This window comes from Meles meles, chromosome 17 (assembly GCF_922984935.1).
Source record: "Meles meles chromosome 17, mMelMel3.1 paternal haplotype, whole genome shotgun sequence".
NCBI classification, from domain to species: domain Eukaryota; kingdom Metazoa; phylum Chordata; class Mammalia; order Carnivora; family Mustelidae; genus Meles; species Meles meles.
The window spans coordinates 12,229,281-12,255,285 of NC_060082.1; the positions used below are offsets into that span (position 1 = coordinate 12,229,281).

At 42.0% G+C, this 26,005-nt stretch overlaps 2 protein-coding genes across 3 annotated transcripts in view; both read left to right on the plus strand.

The window, feature by feature from the left end:
• The window catches only part of EPRS1 (glutamyl-prolyl-tRNA synthetase 1), a 68,368-nt gene extending 61,459 nt beyond the window's left edge, over positions 1–6,909 (plus strand). For both annotated transcript variants that reach the window (XM_045982725.1, XM_045982726.1), the window contains 3 exons: positions 1,439–1,517; positions 6,393–6,457; positions 6,552–6,909. In XM_045982725.1, the coding sequence (XP_045838681.1) occupies positions 1,439–1,517; positions 6,393–6,457; positions 6,552–6,702 (295 nt within the window). In that variant the 3' untranslated portion in view covers positions 6,703–6,909. The remainder of the gene's footprint in view (positions 1–1,438; positions 1,518–6,392; positions 6,458–6,551) is intronic.
• Positions 6,910–15,416: 8,507 nt separating this feature from the next.
• Positions 15,417–26,005, plus strand: part of SLC30A10 (solute carrier family 30 member 10) — a 40,286-nt gene continuing 29,697 nt past the window's right edge. Inside the window, exon 1 of the mRNA XM_045982785.1 lies at positions 15,417–15,947. Coding sequence (XP_045838741.1) covers positions 15,500–15,947 — 448 coding nt within the window. The 5' untranslated portion in view covers positions 15,417–15,499. The remainder of the gene's footprint in view (positions 15,948–26,005) is intronic.

Sequence of the window (26,005 nt, forward strand, 5' to 3'; positions counted from 1 at the left end):
GCCCTGATCTGTGGAGAGTGTTCTTCTAGAATCAGAGTTCTCAGGGCAGAGGCAGTAAAAAGATTGGTGCATGTGTGTGGCACCTTACTTACTTTCCTGTCCACCCGAGACAAAAGAGGAAGGTCCACTGCCTGTGTGGGGGAAGGTGGGCCTGCATCTTCTTATGTGTTCATGTGTCTTTTGGGACCTTATGCCTAGTTCATGTTGGCCTCAGTTTAAGGAATGAACTAATTTTAGTCTTGGCGTTGGTGCTTGCGTGTTTTTGGGCAAGTGATTTTGCTTGTCTTAGCTTGCTTTGCCCTAAAATGAGAATGACTCACTTGACTTCAAGGATTTGCTTAGCCTATGAATGAATAGTGCCTTTGAAGTCCGTCTGAGCTGAGAGCAGGTCATATTGTCAGAGGTGAAAGATGAGAAAGCTGCCTGTCCTTACTGCTGCCATTTAAATAGTACATTTAGTACATTGGTTCTTTTCTGGGGGTTTGTCTTCAGAGTCACCTGGGAGGTTTGGGAAAGAAGCATACCGGAGCATCACACCTGGAGTTTCTGATCCGTTGGTTTTGAGATTGGTTCCGGTCATCTGTGGTGTCAGACTGTTCTGTGTGTGATTCACATGCATCCTCTGATTGGAAGACCACTGCTTCTGTGGCTAAAAAGCAGTTTAATTATTGACATTTTTACTCAGTAAATGTGTTAATAATGTTGGTTTCATAAAGGTGCATTTTTACCCCATCCTTAGACTTAACCCCTATGTATTTTCCTGGATCTTACTGGCTGTGACTTACTCACATGGGCCTGTCAGACTATGGAAAGGTCAGAAGAGGGGTTTGGTGGAGAGCTAGCAGTTACTGGCAGAGAAGTCACACGGTCTTCGTCCTCAGATTCTGAAAAGAAAATACGCATGAACCATCCTCCTATAGTGTGTGACTTTGAATGTAAAAGGGAGTGATACTTACTTCCATTTCTAAAACCCGAAGTTCTTAGAAAAGAATTATATAGTATATGAAAATAGCTCAAATTATGTGTATTTGTGGTTTTTCCTTTTTTATAACATTTTCCTGCCTTTCCATTTGATTCTCAAAACAATCTGTATGGCAGTTAGAGTATTTTTTTAGTATTTTTCCAGTTTTATAGAAAGGAAAACTAGGACCAAAGAGGTTTTAAAAATAACGCAGACTCTCATAGGTGCTAAGTGGTATAGCCAGGCATAGAATGTTCTGGAGACTTTTAATGGTAATAACAAAAGTAATTATTGCCTGTTGTGTGCTCAGCAAATTCCCCTTCATCTAGTGTTAATCCAGTGATGTGTGAGGAGGTTCACACCGAGATGTTCTCACTTCCAGGTTATTGCTCTTTTGTCAAATTTTACTTTTTTTTTTTAAACTTTGTCATATTAATAAGAAAAAATGTGTATTCTTTTGCAATTATATTGTGATAGGGCTTCTGAAGACCTTAAGACTCATATGGTTGTGGCTAATACAATGGAAGACTTTCAGAAGATGCTGGATTCTGGGAAGGTAAGAGACTTCTGAAAAGTTTTGAATATAAAAATGTTTCAGCTGTGGTATTTTAAGACTCATGCATGATATTAATCCCTTTTTTAAGGCCAGTCATGTGACAGGATTATATATTACTCCACAGTCTATCCTCTCCTTTCCACTGGCTTTCCTAAAGCATTACAGCATTTTATCATTTTTGGATTACACCGTGAACTGATTGTAAAAGCTTTTTCTCATGCTTGAAATGCAGACTAAACAACATTAATTCTATTTTAATTACTGAAATTTTTCATTTTGTTTTTCAGCTTGAATTAGATTCCTAAAGTAAGCATTGTTGTAATGTAATGTGTATATTCCTAAGATAAGGTTAAAAGTCCATGTCAGAAATTTCAGTTCTGGGACGCCTGGGTGGCTCAGTGGGTTAAGCCGCTGCCTTCAGCTCAGGTCATGATCCTAGGGTCCTGGGATCGAGTCCCACATCGGGCTCCTTGCTCAGCCGGGAGCCTGCTTCTCTCTCTCTGCCTCTGCCTGCCACTCTGCCTGCTTGTATGCTCTCCCTCTCTCTGACAAATAAAATCTCCTAAAAAAAAAAAAAAGAAAGAAAGAAATTTCAGTTTTCTGACCTGTGTGTGTGTATTTCCCCTGATCTTAATTGACTGAACTTTTCTGAATAATAAGAGGGGGAGTACTACTCGTGTTTTTTTTTCGTGTTTTTTTTTTTTTTTTCGTTTTTTTGAATGATTGGGTACTTCACTCTTCTTTAAAAGACCCAGGTCTTTCTAATTAGGTACTTTAGTGGTTCTTTAAGACTTTTATCAGTTTTATGTGTTGTGAGTATGCAGATGTTCTAGCTGAAACTTTTAATTTTCATAGTGAAGAGGTCCTGATTTGCAAAATTATTAATTACTGGAATGAATCACTTACGAACTTTAGTATTCTGGTATCCATGCTTGATTATACAACCAGTCCTGTGTTCTCAGGTTATAAATGAGGAAACCACGGGCCAGAGTCTAAATGAATTACCCTGACCTCTACAGGGGCGGACTTGGTCCTAGAATTTAGATCTCTCTCCTGACTCATTTTAATGCACTTTCCTCTGTATTTTTTGGTTCACTTGCTTTAATTATTTAATTTCATTTTTTTTAAAGATTTTATTTTTAAGTAATTTCTACACCTAGTGTGGGCTCAAACTCACACCCCCAAGATTAAGAGTTGCATGCTTCAGTGACGGAGCCTGCAGGCACTCCTCTTTATTTTTAATCCGTGCTGAGAGTGTAAGGCAAAATTTTAATTGGTTAGGGTCATAACCTCTTAATATGTCTCTTACTGCGTCAGCTGGGACAGTGTTAATCTGTTTGGCTCTCAGTTTACTAATGTGTAAAATGAGTACAAGATAATCTTAAAATCCCTTTAGGTCCATAATTCTTCAGTATTTAGCTTTCTGTTCTTGGTGTATTGCCTTTGTCATCTTCCATCTTTTTGGTTTCCAAATTTGTCACTTGACTTGGACTGCGCACTTCCAGTAGAAGTCTAGAGAAGTGGATAGCCATCTCGCTGATGCAGTGTTGTTGTTGTTGTTTTTCCTTTCACTGTAATTTAAGATTATTTTATTTTTCTATTACTGAATTTTAAAATTTCATTTATTACAGAAGTATGGTAGTCACTTCTGCAGTACAGACCGGTAAAGGTATTTACATAAGAGTTAATAAATCAATGGAGTAACTATGAGATAATCCATTGCTTTCAAAGAAATGAACCTCAGCAGTTCTCAGTAGAGTCGCATCTTTTATTCTGATATTAGGTCATAGATTTTAACATCTATTCTAGAGCAGCCAGTAGGTAGTATATTCACTGTATGTCGAAAGAGCACGTGGAGATTAGAGGAGGTTGTGTCTCTCGGATCCGGGAGCCAGAGCCGGCTCCACCCAAGTCTCTCTTCAATGTGGTGACTGACCAGGAAGCCACCTTTGAGGCCTTGTAAACAAACCTGTATTTACTAGGTGGGGAGAAGGAGAAAGGGATCTTTGGAATTTGTATGTAGGCGAAAGTTTGATTTTCTACTCTTCTTTGTTGGTAAGATTAAAAAAAAAAAAACAACTGTATCAGATTCACAGAACTTGAGTAAATTTTTCCAAAGGGACGATGTTAATTAAATGAAAAATAGATGTTATTTATGTATGATTTTTTTTACTGTTGACATATATTACTAACCTATTGAGCACTATTTTTGATTGATATGATTATTGGTATTTGTCATCATTAGCATTTTCTGCTACAGAATTCAAAATACTATATATTGCAAAAAATTATATCTTTTTTTTTTTTTTTTTTTTTTTATTTCTTTATTTTTTCAGCGTAACAGTATTCATTCTTTTTGCACAACACCCAGTGCTCCATGCAAAACGTGCCCTCCCCATCACCCACCACCTGTTCCCCCAACCTCCCACCCCTGACCCTTCAAAACCCTCAGGTTGTTTTTCAGAGTCCATAGTCTCTTATGGTTCGCCTCCCCTCCCCAATGTCCATAGCCCCCTCCCCCTCTCCCAATCCCACCTCCCCCCAGCAACCCCCAGTTTGTTTTGTGAGATTAAGAGTCATTTATGGTTTGTCTCCCTCCCAATCCCATCTTGTTTCATTGATTCTTCTCCTATCCCCCTACCCCCCCATGTTGCTTCTCCATGTCCTCATATCAGGGAGATCATATGATAGTTGTCTTTCTCCGATTGACTTATTTCACTAAGCATGATACGCTCTTTGTAGCATATATATAGAGATAATAAAAAATAAAAGTTAAAGACTTTTCCGTGGTTGAACAAACAGCCTAAAACTATGTGTTATCTTTTCATATTTATGAATTACATGTGTAAATAATCAAACATTTTAGGTCTTATCACCTACACTTTACTTTGAAGCTACAAGGAATTAAAACATGGGTTTTACAAAATGGTTATTTATGAATCGAAATAACTTGAGTTGAATTCTTTCACACTTACCATTTTAAGTTTAAAAAATTATTTTAGGGATGCCTGGGTGACTCAGTCAATGAAGCATCTGCCTTCAGCTCTGGTCGTGATCTCAGGGTCCTGGGATCAAGCCCCACATCAGGCTCCCTGCTCAGCGGGCAACCTATTTCTCCCTCTGCCCTTGCTCCCGCTCATGCTCTGTCTCTCTCTCAAATATACCAAAATATTCTAAAAGATTAAATAAAAAAAATAAAAATTACTATTTTAGAAATACCTTCTCAAGGCTCAGTAATTTTTTTCTTAGGGAAAAATAAAAACCATTTACTGTAAAATTTGTTAAAGTTAGGAAAATAAAACTGTGCGGGTTAGAAATAAAAGTAAAATTTTCTAAGAAACCAAATTGAAATTTATTACCCAAAGACAGTCTTTGTAATTAAGTCTTAATATTTTTATCATTTCACAGTGACCATGGTTAAAGTTTTCCTCCTGTTCTGTCTTTTGTAGTGTTTTAAACAATACTTTAATGAATGTACATTCTTTCCGTGCTTTCTGTTTGTACAGATGCTAATGATTTACCAAGTTTCAATACGCGGGGGGACAGGTTATTTCAGTCTTGTATCTGTAGGTGTATTTTACTTTTGTTTTCTTGCAGTTTCTATTAAAATTTTTCAAGATACATATTACTAACAAACCTTCCACCTTCTCTCATCCACCACTCCCACACCCCAGGATTTTCCTACCAATTTATCACTTCTTTATTGTCTTAAGGCAGATTGTCAAAATTACAGTTTACCAGTTTTGGGAATTTGGCTGGCACATTGTACTGAATGAACGTAAGAGACAGATAGCTAATTCTTCCTTCCCCTGGAAGAATGTTCACCTGATCAATTACTTGTTCTTTTTGTAATTTCCTAATGTCAGTGTACTTGCACCTTACTGCTTAGAGTATATTTAGGCAAATTCTGAGTGCCTTAGTGTTTGCAGGAGGGTCTCAGTTTGAGAATGGAATGTATGGCTCGAAATGATTGATCAGAAGTTGATGAGAAAGCTGGATATCCTCTTAACTGTTTTTAAACTGGCATTTCTAACGCATGGGTGGGAATTGTCCACGCTTTTGAGCTCCCCACTGCTAACCTTGATCTCCAGGAATTTTCTGTAGGACTGTTAACATAATTGTTATTGCATACAAATCTCATTTTGAAGTAGACATGATACGAAAGTTTAGGATTTACAACTGAAAGAAATCTTAATTCTTGTCTAGTCCAACACACATTTTACAAAAGAAAACTCAGAGCTAGGGGTTTTCAAAGAGGCAGTGAATTTTAAAATTAAGGTAAAGTCCCAGCTATCTTGATTTTGCCCGTTATTGCATATGACCCATGAAAGAAAATTTGAGAAGTTGTTTTTCTAATACAAAATGATATTTGACTTTCACGTACTGTGTGGACTTTAAAAATGATTCACTTACCTATAACAGTGTGACGTAAAGTGAGGCTGACCTTTTGTTAATGGTTATTGTTAACAACTGTAAAAATGCGTTTACTATTTGTCGTCTCCTCTCTGTCCTCATAACCGCTGACCTAGGCAGAGCAGGTGGTGGTCAGATTTGAGATGAGGGCGAGGTACAGCTAGAGCCTGGACTCAGGCCACTTACTCTTCCTCTCTCCTCTTCAGGCACTGTGTTGTAGCAGTGTATTTGGACATTGAAGTATACTACAAAGATGTTTTTGTTTTGTCTTGATATTTCATGGTATGTGGGTTTGGGATCCGGGAAAACAGCTTGCAGCTCTGAGCAGTGCTCCTTGAAGGTACTGGGGCCTGAAAAAGGCTGGGAGACCTGTCTTTTTGCTTGTCAGCTTAATAGACCATTCAGGTGTTCCTTTTATAGAACAGGAGTTAAAAACCCTGAATATTTTTCCTTTTCTGTTAGATTGCTCAGATTCCATTCTGTGGGGAAATTGACTGTGAAGACTGGATCAAAAAGACCACTGCTAGGTAAATATGGTTAACAGACTGAACTTGTGACAGTAACAATGAATGGGAATATGCAGCATAAACAGATTGAATTCATACCTGTCTTTAATTGCAGGGATCAAGATCTTGAACCTGGTGCTCCATCCATGGGAGCTAAAAGCCTTTGCATCCCCTTCCAACCACTCTGTGAGCTGCAGCCGGGAGCCAAATGCATCTGTGGCAGGAAGCCTGCCAAGTACTATACCTTGTTTGGTCGCAGTTACTAAGGGACGAAACAAAACTTTCTCCAACCCGCCTCACTTTTTAAAAAATTGATATTAATATCCCCCCAGATATAGACAGTTTTATGATTTTTTTAAATAAAAGTTCAAATAGGTCACATGAGACACAAACACCTTATTCTTATGCCTAAATTAACGATGGGAAAGAAGACTTTTCTGTAAACAACCCCAGTAATAAATACCATGAACTGATACTGTCTTATGTATTCATTTGTTTCTGGGATACCTGCAGCGTGTGCTACGGGACATTCTCCCAGAGAGCTGAAGAAAACTGGACCCTTAGGTAACTGCCCGTGGTCTGAGCATCCCTCACGGTTCAGACCTCGAATGCACAACTCTCCTGTTTCCTGTGTGTTGAAGTACTTCCCTTTCTTCACCCCTTCTGCCAAATCTAAAATGGTCCTTGATCTTTCTGTTTAAAAAACAAAGCCACAAATAGACAAAAAGCCAAAACAACCCCCAACTTTCCCTTAAGGAGCTCGCTCCCTCTCATGACTACTAGTTACTGTGGGGTCTTAAAAAAAAAAAGTCATGATTTCTGAAGGAGGGAGCAACCCCCACCCCACCTCTGCCCCCCACACTATCACCATTTCCCTGATACACTGCTGCCTCTTCTGACCAAAGCTGACTTCTCGGTGTCATGTCGCACTGTGTCACTGCTGCATTTCTGCTGCTGTAAAACATTTCTCTTTACTAAAATTACTCCTCTGCCTTGCCCTCCCGCGCTCTGGTTCTTTCTCTTAGTTACGGGTCTTTCACCAGCATTCCTCCTCCGCTTCCTTCACAGACATCCCGAGCCCAAGCTTCCGTACTTGGCGCTCTTCTTGTCTAATCCGCTGGATTCAGAGAACACGAACGGGATGAGCATCCAACCTTTTCACCTCTAGACCTCCATTCCAGCTGCGTAGTCTCGAGTGGTCCATCAGAATCAGGTCTTCGGTCCCCAAGCCCACATTTCACTGCTCACTCCCAGACCTGGCCTTCCTACAGTACTTCCTGCCTGAGGGATTAGCATGAGCAAAATACATCGGTAACCTAAACCAGAACCGAAAGCCATGCTGGTCCGCCCCTCCAGCACACGGTCTGCTGTCTTCACTGGCCTAGCCTGACATCCCGCCCTTACCGCTGACCGGTCCTGGGTCTCCCCTTTTACAGATGACTTGACTGCCTCTGATGTCAGTTACTATAATGGCCTCCAGAGTTTCATCTGAAGCAGTCCCCACATTTTCTTAGGGTGTTTTTTCCTTCATGTACAATGTATTAAGATGTTCATCTTCCCTTTAAAATCTTTTGTTGGCTCTTCATCACTAACAGGAGAAAATGTGAACCCTTTAGCCTAGTCTGGTTCAGCCTACCTGTCCAGCCTCCTCTTCAGTCCAGCAAGATCCTTTGCAACCTAACCATTTGGGGTTTCTTGTGCAATTTCCCATGTCCCATTTCCCATCTCTGTGTGTCCCTTTGCTAGAATGTCTTTTACTAATTCCTAGTCTACTGGCTAAATCTCTTTATTTGGGGCCCTGTCCTAACAATACTTTCCCACTTGGTAGTGATAAATACATACCAGTAAGGGGAAAAGCTTCAGAAATGACTCGGAATTTAGAGTCATGCTTCGAAAGACAAGTGGAATTTTAATAAATAGAAAAGGAAGGACATTCCAGGCATATGCAAACCATGAAAGTATATGATGTGTGTGAGAACACAGCAAAACTGTTCTTAAATGGGTGGGAAATTGTCAAAGCAGATTAAAGATAGCATGCCGTCAAGACTGAAGTTTTCAGTATATTCGTATACCTAACTTAAAGGGATAAATACATGAGCCACGTTTCTGTATTGGACTCGATATCTTAATGAACTGGCAGTTCAGAATGTATCTTGGCTTTCCACCCTTAGTAGCTGTGTAAAGTGCCTATTCAGTTGTAAAATGGAGAGAAGTCTAATACCTGTATCGTAGAGTTACTCTCCCTTATAAAGGACTTAGAACAATGCCTAGCACATACTAAATAAATAATACCAAATAACCTAGTGTTGTTAGGACCATGCAGAGTCCAGTCGCTCCTGATTTTAGCTTTAATTAACAATAGTTACTTTAGCTTCTATTTTATTTTATTTTTTTCCTGCGAGCATACATGCTCTTAAGGACAAGGTTTTTTTAGTGAGTCCATGACGAAAGGCTGAAAAGTAGATCAGAGACTAATAACCACATTTTGTCCCATAGCCCCTGGCCATTTTGGAAGAGTTGGCAATCATTGGTGCAAAGACAAATCCCCAGGCTGTTTTTGGAAATTTCAGATGAGTAGAACTAGTCACAGAAAAGCTTGGAGTTTGCTACCTTAAAGGTATTCACTATTTTTTTTTAAGGTTATGTAATTTAAAAAAATTTTTTTTTATTATGTTAAGTTAGCCACTATACAGTACATCATTAATTTTTGGTGTAGTTTCCAATGATTCATTAGTTGAGTATAACATCCAGGGCTCATTACAACGTGTCCTTAATAACCATCACCTGGCAACCCCATCCCCCAATCCCCCTCCCCTCTGAAACCCTCAGTTTGTTTCCTGGAGTCCATAGTCTCTCATGGTTTGTCTCCCTCTCTGATTTCCAGCCCCTTCAGGTTTCCCTTCCATCCCCTAATGTCCTCCGTGCTATTCCTTATGTTCCACATATGAGTAGAACCATAGGATAATCATAATCGACTTTCTCTGCTTGACTTATTTCACTTAGCAGGATACCCTCCAGTTCCATCCATGTCGGTGCAAATGGTGGGTATTCATTCTTTCTGATGGCTGAGTAATAGTCCATTGTGTATATGAACCACATCTTCTTTATCCATTCACGTGTTTAAGGGCGTCTTGGCTCCTTCCAGAGTTTAGCTATTATGGACATTGCTGCTATGAACATTGGGGTTCATGTACCCCTTCTTTTCACTACATCTGTATCTTTGGGGTAAATACCCAGTAGTGCAATTGCTGGGTTGTAGGGTAGCTCTATTTTTAATTTTTGAGGAACCTCCGTACTGTTTTCCAGAGTGGCTGTACCAGCTTGCATTCCCACCAACAGTGTAGGAGGGTTCCCCTTTCTCCACATTCTTGCCAACATTTGTTGTTTCCTGCCTTGTTAATTTTTAAAGGTATTCAGTATTTAAAGGAACTCTCTAGTAAGTAGTTATGTTAAGGAAGGAGTCCTTCACCCCAAATCTGTTTGTGATAAATTGCTTTCTTTCTTAAATTGAGGTTCAGCTAAAATGCCAAAACCTTCTCAGACATCTTAAGAGTAGTGTTGCTTTTCAAGAGGGGGCAGAAACCTGAATCCAAAAGACATCCTTTAAGAAATGATCAGTATTTTACCTGCAGATGATGGCCATTAACTGGATATATGACCAAAGGTCACAGAAGTGATTGTGAACCTCGTGTTTGTTGCAGCAAAAAGAAAACACACAGGTCAAGGGATACTTACTGCCAGCTCTGTTCCCTGGGACTCATGGTGTGGGTTGCCTGTTAGCCATTTCTAGGTTCACCCATGACCGTTGAAAATAGTTCTTAATTATGCAGGTAAATCCTAGGAAGTCTTTTTTAGAATTAGTAATGGCAACGCATCTGCCCGCTGCTGCAGAAGCCGAGCAGCAGAACACTCCGCAGAGAGAGCAGAGAGAAGGCATTTCGGCTGGAGAGTCTGCATGTAGCGCCTGACTTTCTGTCTGACTGTGGCTGTAGATACTAAGTCATCTGTCACAAAACTCCGGTTTTTAGGGGTTGTCAGCGACAGAAGTCTGGGGAGGCAGCTGCCGCTACCCTGTTCTTTTCAAACCTATCTTTGGCCTTTTGCTTATCACTTTCACTGTGTCTAGAAAATGCTAGCCATTTATTTAATAAATTTGAATGCCTGCTCTGTGCAAAGTACCAGAGCACATAGTAGTGAGTTAACATGATTTTTCCTCCTCTTGGCTGTATGTCCTTGATGTTGTCTATTTTAGCTGCAGAATTAGGCAACTGAGTGGACAGGGAGGTGTCCCTGATGAGCTGGGGCTGAGCCTTGTTAGAAGGAGGTGAAGCCTTGGGGAGTTGATCCCTGCCGACAGCAGCGTGCTGATCGCCGTCGTGTTCTCGCGACGACCATAGCTGGAAAACCCTGTTCTGCCACACCACCAGGCTTACAATTACAGATACAGAAGTGTTTCTGCGGCTCAGTAGGGGACGTGAAACCAGAGTCTTTGATCAACTTCACTGGAAGATATAAGAGTTTGGAATGTCAGTAGTCCTGAAGCGATATAAAAGTATTAAAAATATGAACAAAAAATGTTTCAATTAAGTCTCACGTAATTGGGCTATTTCAAAATATATCTTAGGTATGTTACCAGAACCAAGTTTTGGCACTCACTGGGTGGCTCACTCGGCTAAGGGTTAAGTCTTGGTTTCAGCTCAGGTCATGATCTCAGGGTCATGATCTCAGGGTCATGAGATCAAGGCCCATGTCAGGCTCTGTCCTCAATGTGGAGTCTGTTTCAGATTCTTTCTCTCTACCCCACTTCCCCACCGTGTGCTCACTCTCTCTCTCTCAAATAAATAAAATATTTTAAAAAATAACCCTTGACGCTTAGCCTTGACGCTTTTGTCTACCTGCCAGCTGCTACTTCTTTTGTCCATTCGCTTGACCCCTCTTCATTTGCCCTCTTGCTAGGGTTACCAGCGGCCTCCGATAGTGGTAAATTGAGCCATCGTTTCCACTCCTCCTTTTGCTTGCTCTCCATATTTGACTGGTTGATTCCCCTGTCTTTAAAACACATTATTCCTCAGCCTCCTGGTTTCCCTTCTCTCTCTCTGGTCCTTTCCCCTCATCTCTTTGTATTTTCTTCTCCTTCCAATTCTCTGAAGTTTCCTTGGTGACCTCCCGCAGTTTCTTGTCAGCATTCAAGTTCACATATTCCCAGCCTATCCATCGTCCCTGAACTCCAAACTCAATCCAACCTGGCTGTCTAACAGATACACCAAACAAGGTCACTTCTACTTCCTTGCTCCCACCCTGGCCTACAGCCATCATCTTTGTCTTCCCTTCATCTCAGTTGCAACATCAGATCCAATCCTTAATGTCGCCTTGACCGTTCTCTTTCATATCTCCCATCCAGTTGCCCAGCAAATGCTATTGACTCTAACCTCAAAACAAATTCTGGATATACTCATGGCAGGCTGTGCACCCGTATAGCCACACAGGGCCCTGTGCTTGGTTGAATGCTCTGCGGTTGCTGTCTTGAAACTCTTTTTTTTTTTTTTTTTTAATATGTTATTTATTTTAGAGAGCATGGGAGGAGGAATAGAAGGAGAGGGAGAAGCCGACTCCGCACTGAATGCAGCGCCGAGGCAGGGTTCCGTCTCACAACCCTGAGATCATGACCTGAGCCGACATCAAGAGTCAGAGTCTTAGCCACCTGAGCCACCCAGGCCCCCCTGTCTTGAAATTCCTAATAATGAAGAAAAATCTTTAACTTGTCATTTATCAATGACAAAATTTATCACACTAACTGTTTTTAAGTATATGCTTCAGTATTAAGGATGTTCGCATTTTTGGGTAACCAATTAGCAAAAGGTTTTCATCTTGCCACATTGAAACTATACTCATTTTTAAACACTGTCCCCTCCCAAACTACCAGTCAAGCTTTCTGCTTCTATGAATTTGACTACTTTAGATAAGTAGCTCACGTAAGCGGAATCATACCGTATTTGTCTTCTCGTGCCTGCTAATTTCACCTAGCAGAGTGCCCTCAAGGTCCTGTAGTAGCATGTGTCAGAATTCCTTTCCTTCGTATGGACCATGTACGCACGTATACCATGTATACATACGCACATCCACATACATACCACATTTTGTTTCTCCTTCCATCTGTCAGTGGACACTTGGGTGTGTTCCCTCTTTGCTCTTGGGGATAGGCTGCTATGAACATGGGTGTGCAAATACCTCTTGGAGACCCTCCAATTAGTTCTTTTGGATACTTGCCAGAAAGTAGAATTATTGGATCAAACAGTTCTCTTTTTAATATTTCGAGGAACTGGCATACCGTTTCTCATAGAGACTACACCATTTAAAATTTAACTTTTCCAACAAAAAGCCTTGCACTTTCATTTCCTGCTGAAGCTCCGTGCGTTACGCAGCGGGTTCTGTCTGGATGCTCCCTCTCCCCGCCTGCTCTAAGTCACCAGCCTTTGTCTAGATCATGGCAATCGCCTCCAGACGGTGCCTCTGCTCTCTTGTAATCTCAACACAGGATTCAAAGAGTCTTTTAAGATCTAAATTAGATCTTGTCATTCTATTGCTCTCCTGGCTCAGGGCCCCACGTGATTGTCCCCCTCCCACCATCTCATCTCAGACCTGATAACCTGTTTCTCTCCCTCAGTCACTCCTCTCCAACCAGACTGAGCTCCTTTGATGCTCCTTGAACTGCCCATGCTCACTGCTTCCTCTGCCCAGACACTTCTTTCGGGTGTCTCCATGGCTCAGTTTCTTGCCTCCTTCAGATCTGTACTCAAGAACACCTCAGTCAATTTTTCCCTGACTACTTTATTTATTTATTCTTAAGATTTTATTTATTTATTTAACAGAGAGAGAGAGATCACAAGTAGGCAGAGAGGCAGGCAGAGAAGGGGGGGTTAGCAGGCTCCCTGCTGAGCAGAGAGCCCAATATGGGGCTTGATCCCAGGACCCCAAGATCATGACCTGAGCCGAAGGCAGAGGCTTAACCCACTGAGCCACCCAGGTGCTCCTTGACTACTTTATTTAAAATAACACCCCAACGCCTATGTCAGTACTGTACCCCTCTTCTCTGCTTCATTTGTGTCCATAATTCTTACTACCATTGGACAGTCCATACATTTCATGACTAATTTGTTAATTGTCTCTGTCCCCCATCAGAGTGTAAGAAAGTTTCATGAGAGCAGAGACTTTCCTCGGTTTTGTTCACTGCCATCTCCCCAGAGTCTAAGACCATGTCTGACATGTTGGAACTTGGCGTTTGTTGCATGAATGCATGAGTGGGATGGTCTGCGTGCAGGGATGTGCACCATCTGGTTGAATTAGAAGTCTCACAGCATCAGCTGAATTGGAGATCATTTCTTTCTTTTTTTTTTTTTTAAGGTTTTATTTATTTATTTGACAGATCACAAGCAGTCAGAGAGGCAGGCAGAGAGAGAGAGAAGGGAGGAAGCAGGCTCCCTGCTGAGCAGAGAGCCGGATGCAGGGCTCAATCCCAGACCCTGGGATCATGACCTAAGCCGAAGGCAGAGGCTTTAACCCACTGAGCCACCCAGGCACCCTGGAGATCATTTCTGAGCTGCTGAGGAAATTATAAGGGCCGCACGGAAGTAGTCAGGTTTTAGTCAAAGTCAGTATACTAGTCAAGGTTCTGTTCTCCAGATGAATAAAACCAATAGGGTGTCTGTATAAATAGAGAGCTTTATTGTAAGGAATTGGCTCATGCCATCACGAAGACTGACAAAGTCCCAAGATCTGCAGCGTGAGTCAGCAAGTCCAAGAACCAGGGGCCTCAATGGTGTAGAAAGACCACAGCCTGGCGACCCAGGAAGAACTGATGTTTTGGTTGAAGCCTGAAGGCAGGAGAAAGCCGTGCCCTAACTTGAAGACCGTCAGTCAGTCAACAGGAGGAATTCTCTCCTCCTCGCAGGAGGGTCAGCCATTTTGTTCTGTTCAGGCCTTCAGCGGAAAGGTGAGGCTCATCCACATCAGGGAGAACAACCTGCTGTACCCCGTCTATGGACTCGAACACCAATCTCCTCCAAAAAGACACCCTCACAGCAGCACTCAGAATGATGTCTGACCAAATGTCTTGAGCACCTGGCGGCCCAGTCAACTTGACACATAAAATCAACCATCACGCACTTTAAATTCAGAAGAGATTGGGTGTAGTCATTTCAGTCTATATTTTGTGAAGGGTTGACTGTAGGCAGTCTACTCAAAACAATAGAGGCCGCTGCTGTTTTACATATTCGGGACCTGGTCAGTCTTTATGGTTTATAAGTGACAGGTGATAAGATTAAAAACAAAGAAAATTTCCTTGCATCAGCTGAAACAACTTACTATAATTCGGCTTTCTTCCTGAAACCAACGGGGTTACGTCTGTAGCGCCTTCAGCTTAAAGGCATTTCATCTTTTCTGCACACGAGGAATGTTTCTCTCGCCTTCTTTATGGAGAATGTTTGGATGTAGGGTGCTCGTTTATTCCAAAGAACAGACAAGGTGGTAGAAAAATCACCCGGGCTTCATCTTTAGCTTTTGCTTATCATCGCTCTGACCTGTGGATTAGTGACTCCTAGACATGTTCCCTGCTCCATGCACTTAACCAAATTCAAAATATTTACCCAGGCAAGACATGACGGTCACGTCAACTGGCTCGTCTCACCTGCGTAGTTACCCCACACCCCGAGACGGGAAAGGCCGACCCCACGGATGGACTTCTGCGTGGTTCAAAGACACAGAGACCCTTGGCTTTTATAACGAAGCACACAGCAAACAAGCGAACAAACAGCCCTCAAGTCTGCATCTGAAGCCGGTGTCTTCAGTTTCCCCCAGAGCCAGCTCACGTGACTCTCTTGGTTAATTGCCCTTTAAACTGTTTTATAGCTTTATAGCAGCCTATAAAAGGTGATTTCCAAATATGACAGGTGCTGAAAGGCTGAAGGGGAGACTTATCCAGGAGTCCTCACAGCTAAGCCTGTAGCTCGCTCCCCTACCCGCTCAGCCTTCCCGGGAGAGGGCGAGGAGCCCCGGAGGAGCCGCGCGATGGGGCGATACTCGGGCCGGAGCTTCCGATTAATCTTCATGTGCGCGGTGAGCGTCCTCCTCTTCGCGGCGGAGCTCGTGATCGCCCACATCGGCAACTCGCTCTCCTTGGCCTCCGATGCCTTCGCCGTCCTCTCCCACTTGCTGTCCATGGTCATCGCCGTGTTCGGCGTGAGGGCCAGCAGCGTACAGCGGCACAGGAAAAGCACGTTCGGCCTCCTGCGGGCCGACGTGGTGGGAGCGTTTGGCAACTCGGTCTTCGCCGTGGCCCTGATGCTCAGCATCCTGCTGGAAGCTGTCAAAAGGTTTATTAATCCCCAGAAGACGGAGGAGCCGCTGCTGGTTCTCAGCGCTGGAATCATCGGGCTGTTCTTCAACGTCCTCAACTATGTCATCTTGGACTGCTGCTACTGCTCGCCACCCGGGCCCCCCGGGGACCCCGAGACAGGTAAGCCGTCCTCAGCTGTCCTCGCAGACTCGGTCCTGCTCCTGTCCCTGGCTTCCCAGAAGATCTTCCTCAAGGAACTGCCTGCAGTCCCAGGTTCCTTGTGAGCCGTGGTGGGGGGGAGGCTATGGGGGGGTTCCTTTAATTTTTAGTCACCAGGAACAGAAAGTGTTCAGAGAAGTGGAGAGGGAGTAAAGGGACCGAGCAGGGCACGAAGGGAGCCGTTTGAAAGGAAGCAGATGGGGCACTGAAAACAGCCTCATTTAATCAGGGGCCAGATGCAACGTGGCTGTGTGTGAATTTAAAAATAATATTTTAGTGTTCCCATAAGATTTGTTCAAAAAACACTAGACTACCTAACCAGCAGGTATCAAGCAACGTGTCAAACAAGCAGCTAGAAACAACTGGCTAGGCTGATCAATTCTTAGGAATGGATATTGGAAGAATTTATGTAAAACAGAGAAAAAATAAAGGAGATGATCTAGTACTTACCTTTTTTCTTAAGATGGAAATATTTTTACTTATTGATTATATGCATCCAACCTATTTGAGAAAAAGGAAAACTATTGGCACATGAACCTTTAGATGGGACTTACGGTGGGTATCAAATGTACTGGGTCATGGGTCAAGAGAGGGAGTCGAATCTTGGAAGAGAACAATACATCTAAAGCAATACATTCATAGTAAAGTAGGAGATGGAAACATGTTTCTTTATTGCCACAATAGGAATTAAATATGCATAAAAATCTTCTTGCAGAAGAGAGGAATTTCCAGCCCCATCGCATGAACAGACCAGGTTCAGATCACGGTTCTCTAGCAGAGGGCAGCAATAGGGTTAGCCCACCTAGCCTGGCTGCCCACAGGTAAGGCAGGGGTAGGAAGGACTAAGGGAGATCCTACATGTTCAGCCCTCAAACAGGCACTTGGTTAAGAGTAACTCTCATTTTTTAGAATACCAAAATGCAGGACTTTGAATTATGTAATAATCCAGTAGATTATTAGTGGATTCTAAGAATTTCAGTATATTCCTTATTTGATGATAATCAGTTTCATCTCACTAGTCGGGGTGTTTTACTATGAAGCCCGGGGAGCCTTAGTTCTAAGTTTGCGTTTTTCATTGTGTTCCTCCTGTCTTTGCTACCGGTGCAAATTGTGTCAGCTGGGGCCAGTCCTTGATCCAATCTCTGTCTAAATTTTCCTATTGGTAGCATGTATGTTATGAGATCATCTACAGTATGTATTAACTATAAAAGGGAACAAAGAAACTAGAACCTATATCTGTATTCGCTTTAATGAATCAGCTAAAGCCTCATCTTTAAAAGACAATAATGAGTTAACTTGGGACCCTAAACCTTGTTTCCATCAGACATCAGGTAGAGATTATTACTTGAGATTCCAGAATATAAAATTCACATATTTGAATATAAGACAAATATTTATTTCTTAGTTCTAGGTATGATTTTAAGGCAAGGAAGCAGATTTCAAGCAAATGATTCGTATTGGCCGTGAAACTGTTGCCATCACTGAACTTGCCATATTGTTTCAGACATGATACAGACCTGTATATAGCAAAGGCAGTTTAGGCAAAGGGTGTGACTCTTTGACCAGTGTGAAAACTGGTAGACAACTGTAATTTTATTTTTATAAGTTGAATTATTATCAGGTCTTAGTTCAGCTCCTGTTTGGGAAGTGGTGCTTTCCAATGTCTATGTCCATGATAAAATGACAAAAAGAGGCTTAAGACAAATATTTCACCCTGACTGTATCAGTTTCTATTGCCTTAATTCCAGAATCTCCATCTTCTCTTTAAGAGTCAGAGGCTATATAGTTTGCTGCTTTAACCAACTGTAGTGTTAGATATACCCATACAGCTAATTTTTTTAAGGTTTTAAAAATTTATTTGACACAGAGATAGAGAGCACAAGTAGGCAGAGCAGCAGGCAGAGGGAGAGGGAGAAGCAGGCTCCCCGCTGAGCAGGGAGCCCAATGTGGGGCTTGATCCCAGGACCCTGGGATCATGACCTGAGTGGAAGGCAGACGCTTAACCAACTGAGCCACCCAGGCGCCCCTACAGCTAATGTTTTAAGAATCATGTTCTATGTTCACTTTATTTTGGTAGCTTTTTGTATTGCATTATTCTATGATTAGTTTCAGACTGTTTAAACCCTCCAAGTGATTTTAGCATAGTTATTTCTCTTCTTGACATTATATCTTGAGTTAGGTATTTAGCACTTTTACTAAAACATACATTTTGATATCTTTCCCATCACCTAAATAAGTTTAAAGCAAACTTTTGGTTGAATCTCATACACTGACATTAACCCAATTTTAATCTTTCATTTGAAGAAGAAATATGATTAGTCCATACATATTAATTTATACCAGGAGGTATACAATATGAAAGAAAATGACTCTTGACTTTAGAAGATTTGACCTCACAGATAATTATTATATCCTAATTTATTAGGATAAAGAATTTCTGCATGTCTAGAGCCCTGACTTGTAGCTCTGTGGTACTTCCTGGGTTAGTGATCAAAACCAAGATAATCCATGACCATTTCTGTGGGATCTGTGGCCAAAGAGTATTTACTTAATTAGCAAGCCTTCAGTCTCTCCCGGTTCTGTGGATCTTTAACTCATTCGGCTTGATCTGTCTGAGGTGGGAATTGATACCAGTTACATCTGTTGTTTGACATCATCAGAAAGTAAAAAATAAGACCACTCACTTTAAATTAAATATGAACAGACTAGATTGTCTGTACAGCTAAGACTTAAAACATCCCTGGGATTCAGGGAGTGAGAGAAGTTGGAGGATCAGACAGATGGAGCCAGAAATTAAACAAACAAACAGACAGACAAACAGAAGAAAACCAAAAAAGCTCTGGGAGAAAAGGAACGTGTAGAAGATTGGCTGAGATGAAGAAACCTTGAAGCTCTGGGTCAGTCCTTTGGCAGCGTGAGTCCATCTTTGACATGAAAAGTGATAGGGGAGGCAGGTGGTTTTGGCTAAAGTAAAAGGCAAAATGAAAAAAGTAAAAATCTCAAGCATGAAAGAAAAAACAAACAAGAGGGAAAGATTGAAATGTGGATGGCTACGTGTGTATTTGCAGAAGCGGTGGGAGGTTAAAACAACATGTAGATTCGGAACCAGGAGATAGAGGACACCAAGGATTTTCTTTCTCTAGACTTAGGGACTAACTGTGCTTTGTTCACATTTCTTCCTACTCTTTGTTTACTTGATTTTCCTTGACTTTCACTTTGTCTTTTAGGTCTGGATTTTATTTTTGATTATTTCTCAGGATTGAGTTTTCTTTAGAATAAAATGAATAGAACTCTCTATGCCCTTGCCTGATACTTGAACAGATGGATACATTTATGTATAGTGGCCTTTTTTTTTTTTTAAAGATTTTATTTACTTATTTGAGAGAGAGAGAAAGAGGCACAAGCAGGTGAAGGGAAGAAGGAGAAACAGACTCCTTGCTGAGCAGGGAGCTGGATGTGGGACTTGATTCCAGGATTCTGGGATCACAACCTGAGCTGAAGGCAGATGCTCAACAGACTGAGCCACCCAGGTGCCCCTGTACACTGGCCTTTATTTTAAACCAGAAGCAATTTTGTACAGCTCTGTCTGGGCTGGATTAGGCTTGCCATTTATATAATGTATACATGGCAAATTTATATTGGAAATAGCTGCTTTTTATTGAATTAATTAATTAATTAATTTTACCAAATGCCTTTCCTTTGAATTTACTTGAATTGTTTTTGAGTCCAAACTGTGTTGATTTTCTCTCTCTCCTTTTGTCCTTTCCTCTCTTCCTCCCCCTCTCCTTCCACTTTCCCTGCCCCCCTCCCTCTCTTTCTCACCACCTCTGTGGCTTTAATGTTTCTTCAACCAAATCACTAGAGGCATTCACAGCACAGTAATCCATAAAATTCCTGGTTGCAGAAGGTTTTAACACACAGCTGACTGGCTGCTCTCATCAGCTCCTAGTCTAACTAGTCAGTACTAGTTAGAACTCGGGACTCCAGCCTGATGGAAGCCTTTCACCTAGACAGTCCTGTAGACCCTGAAAGCAGATCTGGTTTCCTTTCCTTGTAGAGCAAATTCTATCCAGAGACAAGCAAAGTAAGCAAGGCTCTGCGAGTTTCAGGAGGGGCAAGAGGGCATCAGCTTCCGCTCTCCCAGTAGCCAATACCGCGCAGTCACTAAGAGGGCAGAAACCACACATTCGAGCACAGCTTTTCACACGAGAAGGGGGAAGGGTTTCTAGGGATGAGTTCCCCATCTCGTTCAGAGGCAAGATTGGAATGATTTGGAATTTGCAATAATTATTATGTAATTTTAAGAATCATGCTTAATTCCCAGAAGCTGGTACTTTGCCATTTCTCCATATCTGACACCACTGTTTTCCAAGCACCTTCTCGGCATCTGAACAATTAACTTCCCCATGAGGGTTCAGTGACAAGTACACACTCTCCCGTCGCAGCTCACAGTATCTGTCCCACCGTAGATGCTTTGTGTACTCCCTTACACCTCTTTCGGTCCGCTCACGGCGCCGTGGGGGGCCCCTCGCTTCTCGGTTGCCCGGTGACGGGGCTCTAGGTCAGTTCTAGGGAGTGAATAAGAAAGATGAACTGAAGATTGAAACATAGGAGCTATTTCACATTTGCGAAGTCAAGTTCAACTGAAGAAAAAAGAGAACAAAGCAGCTCCTTTTTCTAAGCCATTTTCTTCTAACATACAGAGGCTGCTCTGACTGATACCTGGGTTAAATTTTAATGAAAACCAAGTGTTTATTGACATCTGTGGGATGTCAGGCACTTGGAAAGCATACGGATAATAGTTCCAGCACTGTGTGGCATACATTTGGAGAACTGTATGTTTTATGAAAGAATTAGAATGTATTGCACTGAAATTGAGAATTGTGTGTATTATGAGACAATATTTGCTATTTTCATTTGTAGACAAGGAAACAGGCTGAGCACCATAGAGGTAGTTCATGGTAGAGTTACAAAGAAATTACAAGGTTGATTCTAGGCCCTTACTTAAAGGTCTTATTCTGCTTCACCAAGAAAAGAAAAACAATGAAAAATCGCTTGGCAATAATCATAAAATAGCAGGTCAAAAAGTGCCAATTAATACACTATAAAGTGAATCCCAATTCCAGTAACTGGGTGACCTCCAGAAAGTCACAGAAACCCCAGTTTCTCGATCTGTAAAATGGGTAGGTAGTATCTAGCTCTTAAGTGTGTTGTGAGCATGAAATCACATGGTGTGTGTGAACTGCTCACCGTAGCACCTGGTGGTGGTGGTTCATAGTGATTGTCCAAGGGCTGAAGGGACAAGGGATGAATGAAATATTAGGAACACTTCTTTGCGGACAAGTCCCTTGCTCTGCTCCACAACCACGGCTGGCAGCCCGCTTTATCCCTGGCCAGCACTCATCGTTGTTTGCTGTTAACTTATACATTTGGTCAATACAGGTCCATGACTCCTGGAAAACACACAATACATGTGTATTGCCAATGACTGGTAGCATTCTTAGTGGGGTGAACCGGCAGGAGCGTGGACCAGGCACCGGAAAATACAGGCTCTGGAACTTCTCCCCTCATTCCCTGGGTCTGACAATGGAGAAGATACTTAACCACTTTGAGCCTCATCTCATGTATCATTATACCAGTTTTCAAGAATCGATATGCTTTTCTTTTGATAAACACTAATACCTTCACAATGCATGATTTTTCAAAGGGTTCTTACGTTACCTTCCTTGCTTTCAGTGCTCAAGATAACACTTTGTAGAAGGCCATTGCTTATATTTTTCAACTGTTAAAAATTATATGTTTTAAACTGTTGTAATGGCATTAACATCAGACTATGGCACTCATGAAAATAATGCAAATGTAGCTTGTATTTCCGAGTCGCAAATGAAGAAACCAAGACACCAAAGGTTTTGAGGTTAACCCAAAGCTGCTGCTAGAACCAGGACTTTGCATTTTCATATTCTATCCCACCATAAGGCGATTTGCCTTTTAAACATTTCCTTACTGTTCTATCTAGCAAATAGTGGCATTCCCATTTTCCTTAATAAAAGCCTTCATTTTCCAAGAAGGTGGGCTGAAAGTAAGCTTATTATTTTGGTTTTCTTTTGGCTAGATGCTTACAAAATGTAAAGAGTATATTTATTATTTTTATCCCTCTGCCTCAGTCTTCTGAAAGAGACAATAGTTAACATGGTTTTTATAAAACATTATGTATCACTGTATCTGATGACTATGGCATTTTTATAAGTGGCAATAAATCTGGTGATTCCATTTTCTTAGAAATTATCTTCCAAAGTCCGTGTCCTGATATTTATTGCCTACCTCTAAGGTGTCGAGAGGATTTTGAAGGAAGTAATTTTTAATAAAGTATATCTAACTCTTGTTTTTTTTTTTAAGATTTTATTTATTTATTTGTCAGAGAGAGCACAAACGGGGAGCAGCAGGCAGAGGGAGAAGCAGGCTTCTGCTGAGCAAGGAGCCTGATGCGGGGCTGGATCCCAGGACCCCGAGAAAAGGCAGAGGCTGAATCGACTGAGCCACCCCGGTGTCCCTGTGCTCTTGTTCTTTATCTGCTGGGACAACACTAAAATTACATCAGCCCAATAGGCCATAGGAAAAAGATGATCCTTAACTCAGGCCGATGAAAACTCAAGTTTGGTTCCTTAGAGGAGAGCAGCAGAGACGTCAGGTTGAAGGAGGCACTGTGGGGATGAGCTGCCTGTTTTCTGCAGAATTCTTTACATCAAGAAACTGCCTTGAGATTTTGTAGGACCAAATGGAATGGAACCAACAAGCAGCTTGATAGCTGATACCTAAAGTCAACTGAGGACGTTGTCGGGACATTATGGGACCAATAAAAAACTTCCACCTTGAGTCTAGAGCTAAGTGAGAACTAAGGGATCAAAGATAGACAGCAATAAAAAGAGAAGTCTAGATCTTGATAAAAGCTCGACTGGAGAATGTACCTTGACTGTTACAATAGGCCCAGCAGGAAACTTACCCTTCCTCTTACAAGCAGAGCTCAATAACTGGGGGAGCCGAAGTGGACCCCAAAACAGAGACAGTGTGCGTTCTCTGAGGGTAAAGCTCAGGAGGGGCTGAACTGGGCTTCTTCAATTCCTTCACCTAACCCCACCAGTGAGAGAAGACCTTTCCACTCCAGGAGTGACTTCTTACCGGAAAGTTGGAGTGGAAATGAAGGGGGTCAGACATCGGCCACCCTGATGGGCCCCTCATGGACCCACGAGACCAAAGGAATGGAGATTTCCCCTTTACCCTGTGCCGCTTCGTGTACTCACTCCTACCACTCCTTGAAGGACTGGGAGAAGTTATCAGGACTGGGTGCCCACTTTCTGAAGGCTTGGGCTCCCAGTGCCAACCACTGTTTCCTTTCAGCATTCTTCTTGGGACCAGTGCTCGGCCATTTAAAAGCCCCTAGTGACTGAAATGGAGAACAGTAAGTGTATCAGTGAAATCGACCCTGAGGATCCATGGGTAGTCAGTATCGCTCACTAGAAATTATGTGCTGACATGAAATGATAGCATCAAGATATTTTAATAATTCAATGTCAGAAGTATAAAAATGCCCCCGATTTCAATGTTAATCCCTTTACCATATCAAATTAGGAGAGAAAAATCCAAATGCAAAGTAGATATGTTTGACCTGAGGAGTCCCATCTAGAGAAATCAAAGCCTCTCATTATTAATTTGAAGGACAGCCCAAAGACACAGCACAATGAAACCATAGAACCCCTAATCTCATTCACTTGGAGCCCCGTCTCAGTTGGAGTGTTGTCTCTGCCTGATGGAGCCAGTAGTTTTAGCCTGAATTGTTTTCCACTGGAATGGATGTCGTTCTTCAGGATGTCCAAGTTGGATAAGTTGGACACCAAGACTTCGATGTGCTCCACCTTTCAAAGATCTCTGTCTTTGGAGGGGTGCTTGGGTGGCTCAGTTGGTTGGGTGTCTGGCTCCCTGCTGAGCGTGGAGTCCGCTTCTCCTCTGCCCCTCCCCCATCCCCACACATATTCTTTGTCTAAAATAAATAAATAAATCTTAAAAAAAAAATCTCTTTATCTTTGGTTCTCTTCGGTTTTGCTACAGTATTTCCTTACGTGAATTTCTTTTTTATTTATCACACCTGGGAATCATTGTGCCTCCGAAATCTAAGCATTTGTATCTTTTATAAATTCCAGAAGATTTTCAGATACCGTTTCTTCTAGCTTTGCCTCTCCCTTGTTCCTTTTAGTTTCTCCTCCCATAACACCAGTTAGATAATATCAGATCTTCTCATTCTGTCCTCCATATTTTGTACACCGATTTTCACCTTTTCCACTTTTTGTTGCTCCGTGTTGTGCTCTAGGTAGTGTGGGGAGATCTTCAGATTTGCCTTCACTTTTTCGGAAACTGATATTGCTGCAGTGGGTATGTGTAGTTCTCTGCCATTTTGCCACATGTGTACATTTGTGTAATCCCCCCCCCCCCCAAAATCAAGATACAGAACTATTACCTCACCACAAAGCTATCCCTCCTGCCATGTTTTTATAATCATACCCACCGTCCCTCCCCTCACTCCCTATCTCTATGACCTTGAAGCTACTCATCTGTTTCCATCGTTATTATAATTTCAAAAATGTTATGTAAAAACAGAATCATACATATATGACCTTTACAATTGGCTTTTTTCTTTCCATATAATGCCCTTAAGATCAGCCAAGTGGTTGTGTGTGTCGGTAGTTGGTTTCCTCGTATTGTTGAGAAGTAGTCCATGGCTTGGATATCGTCGGATTTTTTAAAGCTGTTCTGCCAATTGTATGCCTTTTAATTGTTATATTTATACCACCTACATTCAATGTAATTACTGGAGTTAGGGCTTACCCATTTCATTTTTATTTTCTATTTGTTCCTCCTGTTTTTATTTCTCTGTTTTCCTTTTCCTGTCTTCCTTGAACATCTTTTAGGATTCAGTTTTGATGATCCTCTGTTTTTGAGTTTTTGAGTATATCTTGGCATATCTCTGTGAGTGGTTGCTCTAATCATTGAATTTTTTTAAGATTTTATTTATTTATTTGAGAGACGGAGATCACAAGTAGGCAGAGAAGCAGGCAGAGAGAGAGAGAGGGGGAAGCAGGCTCCCTGCTGAGCAGAAAGCCCGATGCTGGGCTCCATCCCAGGACCCTGAGATCATGACCTGAGCCGAAGCCAGAGGCTTTAACCCACTGAGCCACCCAGGTGCCCCGGAAAGAGAGCATCTTAAAGAGGCTCCACTCCCAGCACAGAACCCAACACAGGGCTCGATCTCACACCCTGAGATCATCACCTGAGCTTAACCAACTGAGCTACCCAGGCTCCCGTATCTTCCCCCATTCATAGTTGTTACAGTCACACTCGTCCCTAAGACCCTGCTCATCCTTTTTTTAGGAGCCAGTAGAGTTTTAATCCTTAACTTGCTTGGAAACATTCAGCTTCTTTGCTTTTTTAGTTTTCTGAGTGGCTTTGAGCTTCTTCTGTTTGAAGTGTTTCTTTTTCTTAGTACTTCTCACATCTCTGTGGTGCAGCGGCTGTTCACAGGGAGCCCCTCACCTGAGCTGATAGAGCCTGGCGCTACCTCTGGGAGCCGCTGGCTCTCACACCAGTGCCATCAAACTTTGATCTCACGCTTTCATCCAGCCGGCGACCATACTTTTCAGTAGATGCACACAGACTGGAGTTGTTGTGCTTTGTCTTTTGTTTTCTTGGTCAATTACCCATTCGTTATAAAGGATACAATTTAGGGACAGACAAATAGAAGAAATACCAGGGCAAGGTAGGAGGAATGCATGACCAGCTTCCATGCCCTCACTGGGCGCACCATTTTCCCAGTCCAACCCAGAAGCTCTTGTTCAACGTCCCCCTCCCTTCTCTCTGTTGTTCAGATAAGATACTTTCTATTATCCTGCCTTCAGGTTTGTGGATTTTTTTTTTTTAATATTTTATTTATTTGACAGAGAGAAATCACAACTAGGCAGAGAGGCAGGCAG